This window comes from Neovison vison, chromosome 5, assembly GCF_020171115.1.
Source record: "Neovison vison isolate M4711 chromosome 5, ASM_NN_V1, whole genome shotgun sequence".
Lineage (NCBI taxonomy): Eukaryota > Metazoa > Chordata > Mammalia > Carnivora > Mustelidae > Neogale > Neogale vison.
Genome location: NC_058095.1, coordinates 29,477,556 through 29,497,928, shown reverse-complemented (window position 1 = coordinate 29,497,928; position 20,373 = coordinate 29,477,556). Strand labels below are relative to the sequence as shown.

At 52.0% G+C, this 20,373-nt stretch overlaps 1 protein-coding gene across 5 annotated transcripts in view; it reads left to right on the top strand.

Annotated features, from left to right (window-relative positions):
* The window catches only part of KSR1 (kinase suppressor of ras 1), a 149,863-nt gene that overhangs the window by 64,591 nt on the left and 64,899 nt on the right, over positions 1 to 20,373 (top strand). For all 5 annotated transcript variants that reach the window (XM_044248342.1, XM_044248339.1, XM_044248338.1 and 2 more), the window contains exon 2: positions 15,449 to 15,589. In XM_044248342.1, the coding sequence (XP_044104277.1) occupies positions 15,449 to 15,589 (141 nt within the window). The remainder of the gene's footprint in view (positions 1 to 15,448; positions 15,590 to 20,373) is intronic.

Genomic DNA, 20,373 nt, shown 5'->3' with positions numbered 1-20,373 from the left:
TCTCTCTCTCTGTCAAATAAATAAATAAAATCTCAAAAAAAAAAAAAAAAAAGTTGCATGCTCCACCAACTAAGCCAGCCAGGTGCCCCTGGTTATGTGCATTTTTTTTTTTTTTTTAAGATTTTATTGATTTATCTGACAGAGAGAGAGAGCATGCAGCAGAGGGAGAAGCAGACTCCATTCTGGGCAGGGAGCCCATTGTGTGACTCGATTCCAGGACCTCAGGGTCATGGCAGGCGAGAATTTTACCACTGAACTGCCAATGGGACCTCAGGGTCATGATTTGAGCCAAAAGCAGACGCTTAACCCACTGAGCCACCCAGGTATCCCAGGGTTATGTGTGTCTTAATAGCGTTCTGGTTTACCTTGCTCTTCTGCTCAGTCTGCTTGCAGGGGTTTACATAGCACATTCTGGCTTGTATGTTGACCTGCCCTTGACCTCCTTGGAAATCAAGTGAGAGTCAGGAAGGCCGTCCTCTGTCCTGAGTGTATTCTAGCCTCACCTGGGCTTGTCTTCATCTGCCCCTTTCAGGGCACACATGGGAGTAGCTTGGGATTTGCCATGTAAATGGACTCATTCAGGAACATGTTTAAGATTCTTAAAGCAATAAATATGTCAGAATTTTACAGCCTTCAAAGATAGCAAGATACTGGAATTTTTAAAAAAGATTTTATTTATTTATTTGGGAGAGAGAGAGTGAGCGTGCACATGAGCAGGGGGAGAGGCAGAAGGAGAGGGTGAAGCCGGTGTCCCTCTGAGCAGAGAGCCTGACGTCCGGCTCGATCCCAAGACCCCAGGAGGCAGACACTTAACCTACTGAGCCACCCAGGTGCTCCCCAAGTACTGGAATTTTTATGATAAAGATGATAGGAGGTGAGTGTTACCGTCCACCAGGCCTAGGGCTAACTGCTTTACATTTCCCTCCCAGGAAGGTAGTACTGTGACTCCCCACATTTTACTGATAAGAGAACTGAGACGTAGCAAAGTTCACTTAAACTGCCCTTGTTGAGGCAACTGGACAGCAGGTGGAGGTGGAATTTGAACTCAGGTCTGCCAGGCTCTAAGCCCCAAGCCCTTGACCATCCCTCATACTGTCTCTGGCTCACGTTCCTGAGATGACTCCATAGTGACTTTCTGTTATCTGAGCCCTTTCTCACTCTCTGCTAGTGAGCTTGTGCATGACATGAGCCCAGTCAGCGCTGTGTCTGCTGCGGTGTGCAGGGCTCAGGGGAGAAATCGGTCGTCTTTGGCTGTTGTTTGTTGGAGAGGGTCGTCTTTGGCGGCTCTCGTCTCCCAGAGCTGACGTCACCTCAGCCCCATGGCAGTTCCATCCCAAACTCTGTTTTAACTTCCTCTGCCCAGATAAAACGAGAGCGATGAAGATGTCATAATGAGGAATGTCGTAGGTAGTTGAATGACCATCCCAGATCCCTTATGATAAAAAGGTATGGGTGGCGTGGTCCAGCTCCGCTCCCACCTGCCCCCCGACTCCCCTCCTTCTGAGTCATCTGAGGAGTGACTTTGGCAAAACTGACTGTTTGAGAAGTGCTCGGTTTTAATCTATTGACTTAACATCAGCCTCCGGGGGTGGGGGTAGGAGGAGACTACCTCACGGTCGGAACTATTTGGTTCTGTAGCTGCTCGTTCTCCTTGCTCAATGGGGAGACCGCAGATGCGTCAGTAGTTCAGGAATTGACACCTGCAATGGGACGTTGGCCTTTCCAGGTTCCCCCCACGCCCTGCCCCTGTCTGCCTGTCAGCTGTCAGAGCCCAGCCTTTCCCACAATCGAGGTTGTGGAGAAGATGGAGACAAATAATTGCCGGTCACTTACAGCACGTCAGCTGCTGGCAGATACTATACCGTTTTTGTCTTTACAGCCATGTTTTGAGCCTCCCCCCCCCCACCCCCTGGCATCTCCAATCCCACCGCCTCATTTACAACAGGAAATAAAGGCTCAGAGACATTGTATCAGTTGCTCATGGTCCCTGAACTGGTAGGTCCCTTAGCTTAGCGTGGGGGTGAGATTTGAACTTGGATCTGTCTGACGCTAATCCCCATGATCTGCTGGGCCCTCTCTCCTTAATAGGGTGGCATGTTTCCTGCGCAGACAGGTTGGAGGGGGCCAGACAGCGCCAGCAGCCCTAAACTGGCTGGTGAAGGCTCCTCCTGGGTCTGGCTGCCCTGGCGAGTGCCGCCCCTCCCTAGACCCTGTCTGACCCACCCCGGGGGGCTGCAGGGAAGCTGGAGATGAACTGTCAGAGGGGTGGGCTCTTGTTCTCAGCAGGTCCAGGGTTTCCCTCTGCCTGGGAGAAGGTGAAGGGACAGAGCTCAGGAGTGGGGAGATAGCTGGGGTGGGAGCTGCGTGCGGCCTGAGGTGGCTTCGCCGAGCCGGTCAGCTCTTCAGTTTCCTGCATTCCACGGTGTTGGCATGCCAAACGTTCCCTGGACAAGCAATCAGGGAAGTCTTGTCTTTATAGTCAAACTGCTAATAAAACATCTCTAGAATTTGCTCCTTCCTCTACACCCACGTTGTCACTAATGAAATTACCTTTTGTTCTCATCACTTGCTGAATGGCGGTGGCTTTTTAATTGATTTTCCTGCCTCTCTGGTTTCTCCACACGCATTTCAATCTATCCTCCACATGGTTTCCAGAATGATGATGGTTCAAAAATGCAAATCTGATCAGGTGTTTTCCTTTGCTTTCCTCTCCATGCTGTGAGACCGAGAGTAGATGCTTCATTGTGACCTTCCGGGACCTTCCAGAACCTTCCTGGATCTGCATGTGTGGGCCCTGACCCCTGGGTGACTTTGTTCTCCTGCCCTTTCCCATCCTCTCTACTCTTTGGCTATTGGCCATATATATATATAAGTTCTGCCACGGGCGCCTGGGTGGTTCATTTGGTTAAGCATCTGACTCTTGATTTGGGTTCAGGTCATGGTCTCAGGGTCATGAGTTTGAGCCCTGCCATCAGGCTTGGCACTGGACGTGGAGCCCGCTTAGAATTCTCTCTCCCGCCCCCACTCTCTCTCTCTCTCAAACAAAACAAAACAAAAACAAAACAAACTTGTCATTACTCTGGTTTTGTTCACAATGTGCCCCCACCCGAAGTGCCTTCTCTGTCCCTTATCCTATGTGCCATACCTCACAGCTCACCCCAGCCTGTCGCTGCCTTCCCAGGACTGTAGCAGCACACCCCACAATTAGATCCAGTCTCCTTGGGATCCCACAGCAAGTACTTAAACCTCTGTTGTGGCAGAGGTGACATGCTCCGTGTGACATCAGCTGTCCCTGGCTGGTGGGTCCAAGAAGCCCCTATCATAGTCCCAGTCAGAGGTCTCACATGACTGTGGATGAGACAATACACTTAAAGCGCAGAGCACTGTGCCTGGCGTGTAGGAATATCCAATTTAAAAATCAGTCCAGGCTTATGGTAAAAACAGTCTTGGAATACAAAAATGACTTCCAATTTTATAGATCATAGACCAACCTAAACAAAGATTAAGCTGTAAAACTTAACAGAGCATGGGGCGGGGTGGGGGGGGCATCTTTGTGAATGTGGGCTTGGCAAAAATTGCTTAGGAAATGAAAAGCACAAACCGAAAAAGAAAAAAAAAAGAAACAGGCAAATTGGACTTCATGAAAACATAGCCGCTCTTTGAAATTTGGAAGGACTTTTGGAGGGATGCCTCTGGATAGCATGTGGTCCCAAGAAGACTGAAGGGATACTTTTTCCTTTTGCAGGTTTTCTGAAAGCCAACGGGAAGCCTTTGGCTTAGAAACATTAAATTAAATAAAAGCTTTAGAAAGAGGTTTGAGATAGCGTGGGCATAATTAGCGTTAGCAGAAAGGACCGCTCTCCTTTGCAAGTAACAGAAAATGTGACTTCAACAAATAGGCCGTTAGGTTTCTTCTGTAGTGAGAAGTTGGGGGTTAAATGGCTTATGTGTTGACAGCAGCTGAACAGGGCTGCTGTCTCTGATTCTCTGGATCATTCTGGGCAATCAGATCTTTAAAGCAGGAAGGAGGTGGTGGACAGCCCCAGAGCTTGCCACCCTTCTGAGGAAAGCAGACCCTTCCCAGCAGTCCAGTGGATGGGGCTTTGCGTCCCACTGACCGGAACTGTCACACACACAGCTACACCACCGCCATGCTGGGGACCCCCCCCCCACCTATCCCATGGGAGTCTAGGCTGGGCCTCGTGTTAGTGTGGTGTGAAGTCGGCGTAGACAAACACTGACTCAGACCAGTTTATCACTGGGCACGGTGACAAAACAAAATCAGCCTGGGAGTGAGGAGCAAGTCAGGAATGGGCATTAGGTAGGTCATGGGCAACGCCGAGGCAGAGGCCGTCATCATTTGGGGGCGTTTGCTATCACATCAGTTGACCTCTATCAGCTGATTGACAGTTGTGGCATTCACTTGCTCTTGACCCCTGCTCCCTCTGTAGCCCTTTCTCCTTGTCTGTGGTTGCTAGGCAAACAGTCCTGCTCCTGGAAAAGAAAACCTTTTGTATCCCTGGCATACGGCACAGTATCCTACACACAAGGTGCTCTCAGATCAGAATTTGAAGTGCCTCCTCCTCTCCCATCCCATCCTTCTAGAAGCTTCCGGGAGACGAGGTTTTTAGGATAGTTAAGGGGGTGGTCCCATTAGCTGGATTTCACCTTTGCATTAGGTTGTGCCCTCTGCTTTTTTTTTCTAGGCTTCCATTTAGTAATTCGCACCTATGTCCTCTCCAGTATTTCTAATGTCAGGACATCTCTGGGATTAACCTTTTGCACTTGACGGGTTACAGACCAAGCCATGCTCTGGGCCTGGTGAGCTTCAGGCAGGCAGATGGAGTGAGTGAGTGAACGGAGACAAAGGTGGTGTCATTTTGGAATCTGGTTTGTGGATAGCACCTGTGTCTGCCCTCCCCTGGATTTCCCACCAAGCATTGAGACTGTGTTGGGGATGGCCTGCTTTGCCTCCCACAACTCTCCCGTGAGGCCTGTTCACGGGTAAGTCTGTCGCCTTGCCCTCGGTGGCTTAGGACTGTATTGTGGTGCTGGCCTTGGGAACACATCTCCTGACCGCTTGTCGCGTGATTATAGATAGAGGTTATATTATATTATAGGTAGGATTATAGGATTATAGATGGAGAAGTTCTCCTTCCCTTCCTTCTTGCAATCACCTGAGACCCAGGGCAGTTAGGGGATGAAGCAGGTGTTTTGCTTTCTCATGATTTAGTCCAGTTTGTCCCACAATCCCTGCCTAGGACTGTTGGTTCAGAAACACAGAGTCCTGGGAGCTTCTAGGATTAAACTGGGGCATGAAGCAAAACGGGAAAGGTAACCCCGAGACACTTGCTCCAGCAGCTTGCCAAGTTAAAAGTTGCTTTCCGAAGAGCACATGCTTTTGACTCACCCATGGCTTCTCAGGTGGAGACTGTCTGAGGATATTGAGGTCAGGGAACTGCCTTCCTCTTCCAGATCTTCCCCGTCAAGTGTCATGACCGCTGCGGAGCCTGCGATGGAAGAGGGGGTGTTGCCTAGCAAAGCCCCGTCTGGAGCCATCCGTGGCCCAGCTCCAGCTCTCTCTTTCCCAGAAAGCTTTGTGTATGCCTCCTGATCACAGCTGGCTCTCCCTTCCCTGCATACTCATACCTAGTGCCGGGGCAGTAACAGCCGGTGCTGTTATCTAAGGGGGGCTGCTGATCGGACATGCTTCTGGATGGGGTCACCAGCCCCAGGCAGGCACTCACATCTGTCACCGATGCCGGAGATGGAGCCCATTTGGTCTCAGCCTGGGCCCGAGGCTCCCATCTGCAGCCTCTTGTCAGGCCTCGGAGTCCGCGGCTCCAGGGGAGTCAAGGGAGGGCAGGGAGCCCTAAGTTCCCAGCTGTGGCCACGTCCTCTTTGGCCTCCTTGGGAAATGGCTCCACTTGTGGTCTGGGGCAGACTTGTTTGTTTGTATTTGAAGTTCCCCGACTCTGAGTTTGACGTCAGGGCAGGGTTGCTAGTGGGAGGCTTGACGGGGAGATTGTCTCCGCACGAATGCACATGGCTGTCAGCCTCCCCGGGAGAGCATGGGGCGCAGGACAGAGCTGGGTACAGGACGACTGGTTGCAGAACACCCAGCCTGGGGATTGAGGTCACTTGCTCTTCTCCTGGCCCTGCTGGCTTGGCAGTCTTGTTTCCTGGGCCCTTTGCTTGCCAAAAACAGCCCTTCTGGGTCCCCTTGAGGGCTCTGGGGGGCTCAGCAGTGTAGGGGACCCAGGGCTGCCTCTGGTGCTCTTGGAACTGTGGGCTGTGGTCGGCCTGTGCCCATGTGTGGAGCTGGCAGCTGCGTCACGACCTCCAGAGGCTTCCTTAGGTTCTCAGAAATCATTTTGCAACACGTTGGCCGTGGCAGCCAGAGCAGACGGCTTTGCTGGCTGGGCTGGCAGGAAGTCCCCAGAAGTGCACTCCGGCTTTGGGGAAGGGGTGGGAAAAGTGAGAGGAACAGCCCCAAGGCCTGGGCAGGGCCAGAGATGCCTGGGCAGGGCCAGAGATGCCTGGGAAGGAGTGGCTGTTTCAGGAACTATCTAGGGAAGATTGGAGTAAGTCTCAAGAACTTTAGCAACTCCTTGGAGTTTGGGACAGGGTGGACGGGGGCTGGGCACTAGCAAAACCTGCTGTCAGCATCTTTTTAAAGAGCACGGTGTTGCCCACCTGGAGGAGGGAGTCAGGGTCCCATAGGTGTTGGTGAGCTAGAGGCTGGTCCAAAGTGGCCATTCAGGTGCCTCTTGTATTACTCTGCAAAGATGCTGGGATAGCTTTGAAAGGGGTGGCTCTAGGTACTGGGTAGGGTGGTAGCTAGTTTGGATGAATTCAGAGCTGGTTTGGAGCCAGGGATGGGGTGTAGCTCAGAAGATAGGTTTTGCAAGTTAGGATTGGAGGTGGTGGCTCACTTGGGTGAGTGGACACATTTGGAGAGTGGGGAAGTCTGGGCCTTTTATTCAGAAGATTTGATGCCTACAGTGGGCTGGGCAGTGCTGGATTTGGGGCTTCTGACCACAGGAGAGGTAGACATTAGGTAGATGCCCACTGGCATCTCGCTTCTGCTGGCCAGGACTGTGAGGTGGGTGGTGGGAGTCATTGTTTGGGGAGATGATGGGTACAGCGCTGGGTCGAGGTCTGAATACCTTCCCTAACCACAGGATTCAGGAAAGTTACAAAGCTCTCGGTACCCCAGTTCCTCATCTGTAAGATGGGAATAGTGAAATATACCTGCAAGGCTTCTGGGTTTAGCATTTGTGGTTTGACACTTTGTGAGTGACCTTAAGCAATGGGCTGTACTTGCCGGTGAGATGAGGCTGGCCTTAGAACCGCACACTGATGCTTGCGGGGAGGGCGGGCGTCCCTTAGTGAGTGAGCCAAGCAGGCTGCCCAGCATCCTCATCGCGACACGGCTCTGTTGTTTTGGACTTGATGTCGAGCACACAGTGCTTCCACCAACAGTCCAGAAAGGTCTGTGGTGTCTTCATTTATGCCGGACTGTGTTTTGGGGGAGAATGATAGAGGCTGAGAGGGATGTTGCCAGCTTTGGGGTTACATGAAGGTTGGGACATGAGTCCCGTGTGTTCACAGGTCTACTGCAATTCCCACCTCCTGGGATTTTCGTTGAGGATCCAGGGAGAGAAAATGATAAATTACTACTTAAATAGAAGAAAGAGGTCATTCTAACTCAAAGGCTGATAACTGAATAGTGACAGGACATTCATAATTGAGAGAGCCCGTTGCCGTTTGTCGGAATCTGGCGACCATCCCCGTCTGTGCCCGGGATTCATGTGTCCAATTTACCTTTCAGCCTTTCACATCTGTTCCCATAGACTGAACCGTCTGCCCTGCTTGACCCCTGAAAACCGGTGACACTGAGAAGGGCAGACATCTGCTCCAGGGGTCAATGCCTGAGGTCAGGTTAGGGTTACAGATGTCTTGCATCTGGCTGCTTCCATAGCCTGGATCACAGATTGGGGGTCAACCAAATGAGGACCTCCCCATCCCGGGTGCTGTAGGGTTGGGGGTGGCTGACTTTTATTTCGCAGAGCCAGTTGTCTGCAAAGCCATGGATGCTAAGAGCACCCTAGGTAGTGAGCCCTTCGTGTGTTCTAGCTGTCGGCCTGAACACCTTGCACAGGTAAATCCCACCGTTGAGTTTTCAGCAGAGCTGTGGAGCATGCGCTGTTCCCTCCAGTCTATAGGTGAGGAGACTAAGATGGGGTAACTAGTCATGGCCACCCCACTGGTGAGTGAGAATACCACGGCTGGACCTTCCATCTGCCTGGCTGCTCAGGCTGTGCCTCCCTCTCCAGGTGATGGAACCGTTAACAACGGGAGGCATGGCCCTCGATTGGTTGGAGCACAGGTGCCGGTGGTACACAGGAGGCATGGGCGTGTGTGTGAGTCTGGGTAGGGTGTCTGCCCGGACATGACCACCGCACCACCCAGCCGGTCAGACCCAATGGCTGGCCTTCATCCCACTGCCCGGTGGGAGCCTGCAAAAGTTTTCTGCTGGGATGCCCATTTCACCAGTGGTAAAGGCGCTAGTAGCCCACCCCGCTGTGACTGCTTCCAAAGGATGTCAGGACTCTGGCTGTAGCAGAGTGCATGTCTCAGGGTTGCCTACGACAGCTGGGATGCTCTCTCTCTGGAGGGTGGACTTGGGAGCTGTGGACGCCTACACAGAGGCATGTTGGATGTCGGCAGAGCCGACGTGGAAGGCCTCTCAGATTCCCCTTGAGTTCTGGGAGCGGCTTCCTGTTCTGTGGAAGTTTCTCTCTCCTGTGCTTTGGGAGCTCTGACAGGTGTCTGCTCTCCGGGGATATCTGACAGCCTCCCCACCACCCCAATCCCACCGCGAAGCCATGCTTACGGCAACCTCCGTTTGGGAGATCTGTGTGAGAGTCATGCTAGAGCAGCTACAGGGGGCAGATTCTGTTATATTTGCCTTTGATCAGTATGCCAGGTGGGCCCCCGAGCTGATGACGCTGCGCTCCAGCCATGCTCTCTGGTGCTGTCATGTGAACCTGTGAGCCCTCCGAGGAGAGGCAAGGCGCATGTGAGCTGGAGTCAACATGGGAGCCAGGTCCTGCCCCTCATGCCTTTAAATGAATGTGCCCGATCTCTGGGTTCCACCAGCATTGTCCTGAGGACCAGTGCCAGCCATCAGGGTCTTCTTTAACCCCCCAGTCTCTGAAATGGGTACAGTCCCACCCATACTGCCCTGTTGCCCAGAGAGGTTTTAAGAGAACCAGAAGGCATGGCTTGGTGAGGGCACCCCACTGAGTGCAGGCTCTCCTTCTAGGCGCTTTGCTGAACATTTACCTCCCTGTTTTCTCCTTTAAATCTCCACAATAGCCTCTTGAAGTACGTCAGTCCCATTTTACAGGTGGTGAAATGAAGACCGACCGGCTAGATTTGTGTCCACTCGCAGAGGGAGTGTGGTGACAAGGGGCTGAGAGGCCAGGACCATCTGTCCTGAGGCGGAGTGCCGCCTCTTAGATATGGTTGGAGTAACCCAACAGTAATGTTGTAGGACCTGTCTTTTTTTTTTTTTTTTTCTTATTCCAAGTAGTAGTGACTCTCTTGGCCCCCATTTGTATGAAATGATACCCTTTTCATAGGTGGTGAGGTTGAAGCTGAACGAAGGGGGATTTCCCAAGGTCTTTGATCAGGGTCGGGGAGCACTTAGTGAGCACCTCCTGTGTACCCTTGTGGCTGGTACTACCTACCAGCTGCAAAGCCAGGCTGAATGTCAGGATAGGAGTGGGACACACATTCAGTGTAGCAAAAACATATTGGGGTTAGGGTGTGAGACTGTCCTCTGTGGTAGCCAGAGAGCCAATGACTGTTTCCTCTTACTACTGGTCCCTTCGCTGAAACCCCAGGTGCTTTTCTATTCCGGAAAGTTTATATCTTGTGGTTTTGTGGTTAAGAAAAAAATGACACTGTCCCTGAACGGTCCCCTTGTTGGCCCCTGGGCTGACAGGCCCCCCACTGTGGTTTGTCTGGCAAAGAAGCCCCCGGGTGCTTCTGCGACTGTGACCAGCTTTCCAAAAAAGTGAGGCGGGCTTGTCTTGCGCAGCTGGAAGCTGCTGCACCTGGGGTGAATCCTTTGTGAATGAGAATAGCTTGGCGACTTTGCAGAAACCAAACGTGTAGGTGTGGTTTTCTTTACGAGCTCGGGGAGGAGGGGTGGGGAACCAGCTGCCAGGACATCAGACCTGCTGGCAAGTGGGTCACCATGCACCCCTGGGTGTCTTCTTGGCTAACTGGATGTAGGAAGGAGTCCCTTCAAGTTCAGCATCATCCTTCCTGGGGGGCTGCTGTGTGCTATCTTGCGGGGATCTCTAGCAGCCTTCAAGAAAAGAAGCCACTTGTCCCTCTTCTGGGGAACTTGCCTTGCTCTTTGAGACTCTCAGACTCCTGAGCTGCTGTTTGTGCTGTTGGCCTTGGTTTCTGCGATCATTCTGGTCGATTTGCGTGCCCGTCAGATCTGTGAGATGTATCCATTGTGTTCATGTGTCCATTCATCCAGCAAGAGGTTTTATGGGGCAAACCTTGTGCCCCAGGAGCTCTGCTGGTTCCTAGTGGAGCCCAGAACACAGATCAGGCACCTGATCTCGTGGAGAGGGCAGTCTAAGGAGGGAAACAGACAAGTTAAATATTAGAACTTGGATGTGTGCTCTGGTGGGGGAGGAGGGAGGGGCTGAGGAGCAGGGCTCTTTGCAGGAGTGGAGTTCTAAGTTGAGCTTAAGAGGTCTTGGGGAAGAGCCTTCTGGGCAGAGTGCTTTGAGGACAAAAGGGGCCAGATGTGTGGGAGGGGACTGAATTCGAGAAAGCCCAACCCTGGCTCATTGCTAAGGCTGGGCTGGCCAGTCTTTTTTTTAAAAAATATATTTATTTATTTATTTGACAGGCAGAGATCACAAGTAGGTAGAGAGGCAGGCAGATAAGAGAGGGGGAAGCAGGCTCCCTGCTGAGCAGAGAGCCTGATGCAGGGCTTGATCCCAGGATCCTGAGATCATGACCTGAGCCGAAAGCAGAGGCTTTAACCCACTGAGCCACCCAGGCGCCCCTGGGCTGGCCAGTCTTGATGTTGACCTGTGACAGTCAAAGTCATCTATAGAGTGGACGCGTTCTTAATTGGCTCCTGGGGGTCTGGTCCTCCGTTCTCACGCCAGTGGTGGGCGGCCTTCCCTGCCGCTGCCTGCATCCTGACCTCTGTGACTCCATCCGGTTATTTGATGCTTGGCCCTGTCTCTTTGAAGCCGAGGTTGGAGAGGGAAAGAGCAGGCTATGAGCTCTTCAACTCGGCTGTGTCCTTGCCTCCTTCTTTCCTCGGGCTGTTGTGAGCCTGTGTTGTGTGCCGTAATAGGCATGTGGGGACAGTCGTGAATGAGGTGGACACAGTCCCTGCCCCGATGGGTACTCATCTGGGGACTTAATGTAGCTGTGGGGTTTTCTGTACCATAGTTCAATCCCCCCAACAGACCACGGGCTCCATGTCACCACACTTGTTGGACAGAGGAGAGAACCACGACTCAGAAAAACGAGCCGACTTCCCCGAGGTCACATAACTGTTAAGTGGCAGAACCTACACTTGAACCCCAGTGTGGTTCAACTCCGAAGCGTGGTACTCTGTCTGCTGCCCTGGGAACTTGAATCTGTCGGGGGTGACTGGGTCAGAAGAGTGAATAATGAAGCCACTGTGATACGGGCTGCTGGCATGGTGTAGACCCCGCGTACGCAATGGGAGGCAGGGGTTGTGAGTAGGTCTGGGGCTGGGGGTCTTGCCAGAGACCTGGTCTGTGGCCAGAGGAGGAGGGGCCTTGAAGCTACTGCAGGCAGTTGGAGCAGAGGCTCCGGGGGTAGGAAGGTACTAGAAGTCTTTGAGAAGTCACTTGCAGGTGAGTGTACAGTCCAGGGCAGGGTGGGTCAGGGGTAGAGTGGAGTGGTGAAGAACCTGGGAAGGAAGGTTGGGGCCATTGATTTTGGAACTGGCCTGTGGTCACCCTGGGAGGGATGGATCATTGGATGGGGGAGTCTGGACAAGGGACACAAGTGCCTTTGCTTTATCCTAGAGCATAAACACGGCACTCACATCTTGTTTTTTCACCTGCGCTCTAAAGATGTTCCCGAAGACTTAGTTCCACGATGGCACAGCGGATGCCCTTCTGTGGCAACCCAGGGTTGCCAGCCTCTGCCAAGACTGTTCCATTAGCAGCAACACTGAGAGGTGCAAAGAATGTTTGATTAGCAACGTCATCTTGGGGTATCTGCGAGGCATGTGGTCCAAGAAGGCTGGGCTTTGCCTCCATGGAGGTTTCTCTAATTATCAAAACTGGGAATTGAGTGGAATTATCTTTGTTCTGACTCGGTGTTCCTTCTCTGGCAAATTGTGCCTGCTTTCCACTGAGCAGAAGGTGGCAGGATTTAACGGGGCTCAGGACCACACGAGGGCCTGGCACCCTTCAGGCTAGCAGCCTGTGAGCCCAGGACCAAAGTTTCTAGGGAAATTTCAGAAAGGCTCGTGGAGAAGCAATGGTTTTGTTGTCAGTGTGGGTCTCTATTCACTCCTCACAAGGATTTTTTTTTTTTTTTAAGATTTTATTTATGTAAGAGAGAGAGCAGAGGGAAAAGCAGATTCCCAGCTAACAAGGGAGCCCCATATGGGCCTGGGTTCCAGGACCCTAGGATCATGACCTGAGCCAAAGGCAGACACTTAACTGACTGAGCCATCCAGGCGCCCCACAGGGATTCTTTGCCTGGGGTCTGTGGATGGAAATCAGGTGGTCCATGAATTTGGAGTGGAACAAAAGGAATCTTTAATGTCACTTTCCTTAACTGGAATTTAATGTTACTCAGTTTGGATGTAGGCCACGAGGACATATGTGTCGCTTGGTCTCCAGCAAAAAGCACAGCTGTTTGCATATTACCTTACAGTTGTGATGATATCTAAAAAAGTAGTTTGCGCTTGTCACAGCTTCAAAGCTGTCAGTTATAAAACCCATGGTCAGCTGTTGTTTCATGGGGTAATAAAGAAGGGCTTTGAGGGGCCCCTGGGTGGCTTAGTTGGTTAGGCATCCAGCTCTTGATTTTGCTTCAGGTCATGATCTCAGGGTCCTGGGTTCGAGCCCCACATCAGGCTCTGCGCTCAGTGAGGAGTTTACCCCGGGCCCTCTCCCTCTGCCCCTCCTCCACTGGTGCATGCGCATGTGTGGCGTACTCTCTCTCTCTCTCCCTCCCTCAAATAAATAAGTAAATCTTTAAAGGAAGAAATAAAGATGGGCTCTTAGTACTCTGTCACCATTCTAAATATTATTTTGAGAACTGTATTTAAATAAAATCAATTTCCTTTGTAATGCTAAGTGTTTCATTTGAAGCATTATTCTTAGAAAGGGACTGAGGACCTCTCTAGACTGCTGGAGGGGTCTGTGGTCCCCACATGGTCAAGTGCTCCTGCTAGGAATTTGGGAGCCTTTCTAGATATTTGAAATATTATATCCCTAATTATTACTACTTTTTAGTATTGTGAGGAACAAAAAGAATCCTTTAGAGAAATATACTGAGATATTTGCAGATGAGGAAGAAAGGAATGCATTAAAAATGAAAATCCTTGGGGCGCCTGGGTGGCTCAGTGGGTTAAGCCGCTGCCTTCGGCTCAGGTCATGATCTCAGGGTCCTGGGATCGAGTCCCGCATCCGGCTCTCTGCTCAGTGGGGAGCCTGCTTCCTCCTCTCTCTCTCTCTGCCTGCCTCTCTGCCTACTTGTGATCTCTCTCTCTGTGAAATAAATAAAATCTTTAAAAAAAAAATAAAAATGAAAACCCTTTAGGAGACTGGGAAGTGGCTCCTCTCGGCAGGGTCCAACAGGACTTTGGAAGGTTGTGCACACCTTCAGGGGAAGTTTGAAAGTCACCAGGAGGAGGTCACTAGAGTCTTGTCAATGTGACAAGAGCCCTCATGGCGTCCCTGGGTCCCTGGTCTCAGCCGAGCCTGGCAGCTCCCTGGTTCTCCTCTTGGGGCTGTGAGCTCATTGCTATCTGTTCTGCTCATCCTCCTTTTAATCAGTCCCGGGCCATGAGCAAGGTTGGAGGGGGGCTCCCCCACACATCCCACCCACCTCTGCATTCATCAGTATTGTGCACGGGCACCTGGTTGGAGCCCAGGATTTGTCAGAGAGAGCACCAGGCTGACCAAAACCAGGCTGTCCTTACTTAAACTTAACCTCTTGGGACACCTGGGTGGCTCAGTTGGTTAAGTGTCTGCCTTCGGCTCAGGTCATGATCCCAGGGTCCTGGGAGTCCCTGCTCAGCAGGGAGCCTGCTTCTCCCTCTCCCTCTGCCTGCTGCTCCCTCTGCTTGTGCTCTCTCTTTCTCTGTCAAATGAATAAAATCTTTAAAAGAAACCCTTATCTTCTTGAGGTTTTAGCCTTTTGAGAGGCTTTTGAAAACTGTGGACCCTTTTCCCTTGGAAAATGCACAGACTCGTACATCTGAAATTTGCATACATATCAGGGTGTGCTTCCTGAGAGCCTACTGGTGAGCCCAGGTGGAGGACTGCGGCCTGTTATGCCGCATGCCAGCAGGTGTGTGCTCCGAGCGCTTCATTTCCTCGTTCAGAAAATGGGATAACATTATCCCATTTTCTGTTGTTATCCCATTTTCTGGACAAGGAAACTGAGGCTTTTTTGGGCATGGGGGTTTAGTAACTCGCCCAGGGTCATAGGGCTAGGGGGTGCCTGAGCCCCTGGATCCCAGCCCAGGCAGCCTGATTCTAGGCTGGAAGCCTTCTAAGTGGGAGGTGACTCATTCTCCCCAGACCCCCACATCTTCCATAGCCTCACGTTCTTACCCATCCTCCAACCCTCCCAGGGCAGGAAGCCCTTCTTTTTTTCAGTAGAGATTTTTATTTATCGGACCAAGAGAGAGAGATAGCGAGCGAGAGAGAGTGTAAGCAGGGGAGCATCAGGCAGAAGGAGAAGGAGAGAGAGAAGCTTAGTGCTTTCCATTGAGCAGGAAGCTTTATGTGGGGCTTGATCCCAGGACCCTGGGATCATGACCTGAGTTGAAGGCAGACTCTTAACCTACTGAGCCACCCAGGCGCCCTCAGGAAGCCCTTCTTTGGTCTCTACCCCATTCTTTCTCCTGACCAGTGTTGCCCATTGTCCTTAAGGATCATGGTCCTGGGCGTGAGGCCGTGTCAGCCAGCTCTGGAGGGAGGAGAGGGTCTTCGGGGGCTCTCCAGGTCTTCTGCTGGCTTTCTTGGACCCTTCTCTCCTCCCTCCGTTTCCTACTTCACTGGTGTTTGAATGATGGTGGTGGGGGGCACCCTACAGGCTCTTGTGCATAATGCTTGGGGTGTAGAGTGCATGTATGAACCCCATACAAAATGGCTTCCTCTTTCCTGGGCTCCCACAGGCGAAGCTGGTCCGCTACATTTGCAAGCAGCAACAGTGTAAGCTCAGCGTGGCTCCCAGTGAGAGGACCTCGGAGCTCAACAGCTACCCTCGCTTCAGTGACTGGCTCTGCACCTTCAATGTGAGGCCAGAGGTAGTGCAGGTAAGCGGGTTGTGGAGCTGGGGTCTGGAGAGGGGGAATGATTGGGTGGGGGGTTGTCGGGCATGGGGGACCACGGACTGGCTCCTGTGGGAGTGTGACTGGGAAGACAGCGGCCATGGGAGGGACCCAAGGCAAGTGTGGCTCTTAGCCTGTGTCCCAGGGCCACTGCCGAACGAGCTGGACAGCCTGACCACACTGATGGTTCATTGATTTCCCCCTAAGAACACCCCGTGGAAACGTTGGCTGTGTGACAGGCACCGTGCTATCAACACTTTGTCTAGATAATCTCACTTAATTCTCGCAAAACCCCGTGAAAGAATGACTCTCTTGTTGCTGCTTCATACTTGAGGAAATTAAAGCATAGATCGGGTATGTGACTTGTCTGAAGTCATGCAGATAGCAAGTGAGCCGCTTTGGGATTTGGGAACAAGAGCCCGAGTTTAGTTTTCTCTTGTATCTGCTGTAATGTACTATTTTCGCCACTCAGTTCCCTCTTCCCATCCAGCTGGCCTACCCACCCCTCCCCACCTCAACCAAGTGACTGATCAGCCAGTGAGCCTGGAGAGCATATCCTATGCCAAGTGTCAGGGGCACAGGGCCCTCCCCCCCGCCCCTACCGTGAGGCATCAGTAGATTAGTGCCTAGCAGGTGCAGTTCACCCAGCCAGATCTTTCAAACGCCTTTGATTATAAAATTAAAAAGTTGCTGGTTCTTGCTATTATTTTAAAAGCAATAGGGATTAATTATTTAGACACACCTTGGAAAACAGAGGAGGAAAAAAAAAGTCACATATACATTCCCACGACTCAGCAAAAGTCCACAATCATTAAGATTTTGGTATTTCCTTCTGGTTTTCTTCCCCCCGCTAATAGTTAAGTCTTCTAAAAATTTCTAATGGGTCAGACCTGTGCTGTAAGGTAGTTAACGAGTCAACGTGGCTACTCTGTCCCTGGAACATGGCAAATCCACATTGAGATGTGCCATCATTTCAAGGCTAGAAGTCCAAAGAGGTGCTGAATTCTGAAGACTTCATATAAAAGAAAAGTAACACGAATAACTTTTCATGTTTTGTATACATTGAATATATATAATTGGGGTCTGTTAAGCTAAATAAAATGTTAAAATTAATTTCGTGAAATACACTCACTTTTTAAAATGTGGCGACTCAAAAATGGAAGTGTGTGGCTTGCATTGTATTTCTCTTGGGCAACACTGGTTCAAACTATCCTGAATAAACAGTTTTGTTTTGCTCTTATCATATGCTATTGCTAGCCAGCATGTTTTCTTTGTAGCTTCACACTTAATAACTTCCCCCCTTTTAAAGTAGCTGTGTAATGTTTGATTGTTGTGTAGGGGATGTGGTGTGTCAGGCAGGGAGGTTCATCCCATCCTTGGCTATTATCTATGACACAGGGTTAATATGATTTCTGCCGTTCTTTGTATATTTAGGAATTTTCCCTGGGAGAGATTTCCTGGACAGGAAGTGGCGTGATCGTGAAAGGTCCTGTCATGGGGAGGAGGAGTGGGAGTGCATGGGGGTGAATGAGGGGACCCAGGAGGGCTCTTAACATGTCACACGTGTCTGACCTGACCTGGTGCACGCCCACAGTTACAAAACTGGCAGGAAGGGACACCTGGGTGGCTCAGGGGTTAAGCATCTGCTTTGGGCTCAGGTCATGATCCCAGGGTCCTGGGATCGAGCCCTGTGTCGGGCTCCCTGATCAGTGGGAGGCCTGCTTCTTCCTCTCCCACTACCCCTGCTTGTGTTCCCTCTTTCTCTCTCTGTCAAATAAATAAAATCTTTAAAAAAAAAAACAAACAAAAAACACCAAAGTTGGCAGGAAGGAGCTGGTTTTTGTGAAGGTTGAGGGCAGCTCCTCTGTGACATGGAGTGTCCTAGGACTTTTTTTTTTTAACATTGAAACGCACACATTGAGGCCCTCCGGTCTCACAGCTTCCTGCTGCCCAGGAAGGAAATCTCAACAACATGGAATGGTTGTCCGTGGTGATGTGTTGAAAGTCATGGACTTGGGAGCTGGAGAGCGTTGAACGGTCGCCCCTGCCCCCCAGCCAAGCCCAGCTTTGACCCCTTCCCGCCTCCAGTCGCAGAGATGGGAAGCAGCTTCTCCTCACACCGCGTCTATAACACCGTGAAGGGTGCCGGGGCCCCGTAGAGGTAGTGACTTGCCAGGCATCTCACCGGCGTCGTCCCTAACTTGACAGGCAGAGACCGCAGGTTTGGAGAAGCTGAAGGGCTCTGGGATGGTCCGGAGCTGGTAACAGGGATGCTCGCGAGGTTCAGACGGGACTGGTGGACTCCACATTACATTCTCACTTCCTTTCTAGAGCCCGAGCCACCTCTGGCAGATGGCTTAGCTGCTCATGACATTTTTCTTGGGGCTGCCGAGATCTGGAGTGTGCCAGACACCCCGTTGTAGCCACGTCCGTCTGGGAGAGGAGCCAGGTGTGCCCAGTGCAGAGGCTGGTCCCAGGGAAGCTGGCTGCAGGGGCGTTTTAGCCCCTGCAGAGCCCTGTGGGGGGCAGCTGGCACAGGGGTCTTCCAGGCAGGCCCAGGGGCATAGCAGACACTGAGTGAGGTGGCGTTTGAGTCATGAGGTCATGAGTGCATCAGAGCCGGCACTGAATGAGGGGCAGGCTTGTCTGTAGGGAGGCGTCAGGCAGGCGGGAGAGCCCAGGTGCCTCATGTGGTTTGGGAACCAGGCTGCTACCCAGCCTCGGGGACTGGGGTAGTGTCTGAGCAGACATTTCGGTGGGAATGACCAGGTCAGGGCAAGAGAGCAAGAGCGTCTTCAGCTGCCCAGTGACCTCCCTGGTGACCTGGAGACCATGAGGCGGCTCAAAACAACTATGTTTCAGGCAGAGCTCTTGTTCTCCCCTTTCCATTCAGAGACCTGTTTTCTTCCCACCTCTGCCCACCTCAGAGAATGGTAGTGTCACCCATGGAGCTGCTCAGGCCACAGCCCAAGAGGCCGTCCCTGAGTCTTCCCTTGCCCTCCCTCACATGTGCGAGGCTTTAGCGAGCCTTGTGGGCTCTACCCCCCCAGATCTGCAGACCTGCCCCCCTCTCTCCTTCCCCAGTGCCAGCACCTCTCTTGCCTGGACTCCTGCAGCAGCCTCTTAACTGTCTCCCTACTTTTATTCACTCCATTCCACTTCCACACAGCAGCCAGAGTGCCCACGAAGAAACATAATATAGATCATGTCATTTTCCAGTGCTTCCCATTTCTTTCTGAATAAATGCCAGATTCCTCACCCACTTGGGCCTCTGCTGGCCTCTCTGACCTTATCTTTCTCACCCTCCTCTTTGATCCCTTTGGTCTGACCTTTGCACTCCCTTTTCCTCTTCTTGGAGTGCTTTCTCCTTGGTTTGTCCTGTGGACGTCCCTGTAGCAGCAAGTCCATTGTCCCCTCCTCCGAGCAGTCTTCCCTGATAACCTGATCTAAAGGTCACTCCTACCCTTCGTTTTCTACCAGTGCATCTTGACTGATTTTTCTCAATGACACCAGCCACTTTTTGGAGTATATCTGACTTAGTTGTTGTTTGTGGTCTGTCTGCTGTCTCCCACTGGAATACAAGCTCCGTAACAACCCAGCGAGTGTTGGGCTCAATGTGACCGTCAAGAGGCAGAAAGGGTGAATCTCACGGTTACATGGTGGGTGTCCCAGGAGTTGAGGGTTTGGTTCTGAGTGGGTGGTGACACAGGTTACTCCTAGGTCTGGCTTTTCATACCCTGCAAGAGAAGCCACTCTAGAATCATAGCCCCAAAGATCCACCTTCCCAGCTCTGCCCAGCTACCCACAACTCAGCCTCCGGGAAGAACCCTGGGGAAGTTGGTGCCCTTGGGAATCCTTGGGTCTCTTTGGCACTCCTCTTCTGACCATATTCACATGCTTCACTCATTAAGGGGTTGTGGTTCTGGGAGCCCAACTGGCCTTCCTCTGCGAGGCCTCTGTAGTCTGGTTACAGGCTGCACCGGGACCTACATGCCTCTTGCACTCTGAAGGGCTTGTGGGGTCAAGTGCTTAGAGGCACAGTGGTGTTCAGCAGGTTGGAGGAGAGAAAATTCTGGCACTTTCCTCACCTTTCATCCTCAGCTGCTGTTAATTCCTGAGTGAGAGTCAGCCCCACAGAGGATGCTGGAGGCTTGTGCACAGGTAGCTCGAGACAGCCATCGGGGGAGCGAAAAGCAGGGGGGAGTCAAGGAAGGCGGGGAGAGCAGGGGCTGGCTGGAGGCAGTGTTCTGAGTCAAGAGGCAGTGGGAGTCCGTTCAAGGCCTAAGAAGGGCAGGAGGAGGACAAATGCTGGGCCCCGGTCTGCCTCCCGCGCCCTTGCCGGCTCCAGAGCTCACTCATGGGCATCCTTACCCAGAGATTGGAGGAACTGAGGCCGAGGGGGTGGGAGCAGGAAGAGGGTGGGTCAGGCTGCCTGAGAGTACTAGGGCATGGGCCAGCAGCTTTCTGCTTGGGTTTTAAGAATCACAAGGAGCCATTGGGCAGGTATCTGTATATCTTCCCTAAGCCCTCCAGACCCCTTTTCTCTATCTCATTCTATTTCTTCCCCTCAGATCTAAGGTTGGTTCTTAGGCCCAGGCCAGAGTATGCTGAAGGTGGGAAAGGAAGGCTGTTCTCATTAGTAATCCTAGCCTCTGCTCATTGGGGCAGGGGCTGCCTCGCCTTGGCTCTGCTGCTGGAGTCTCGCCTTGTACGTGTGGGGGGTGGGGGGTGCACAGTAATGGGGACCCGGAGTTAGAGCAGCATCCCGG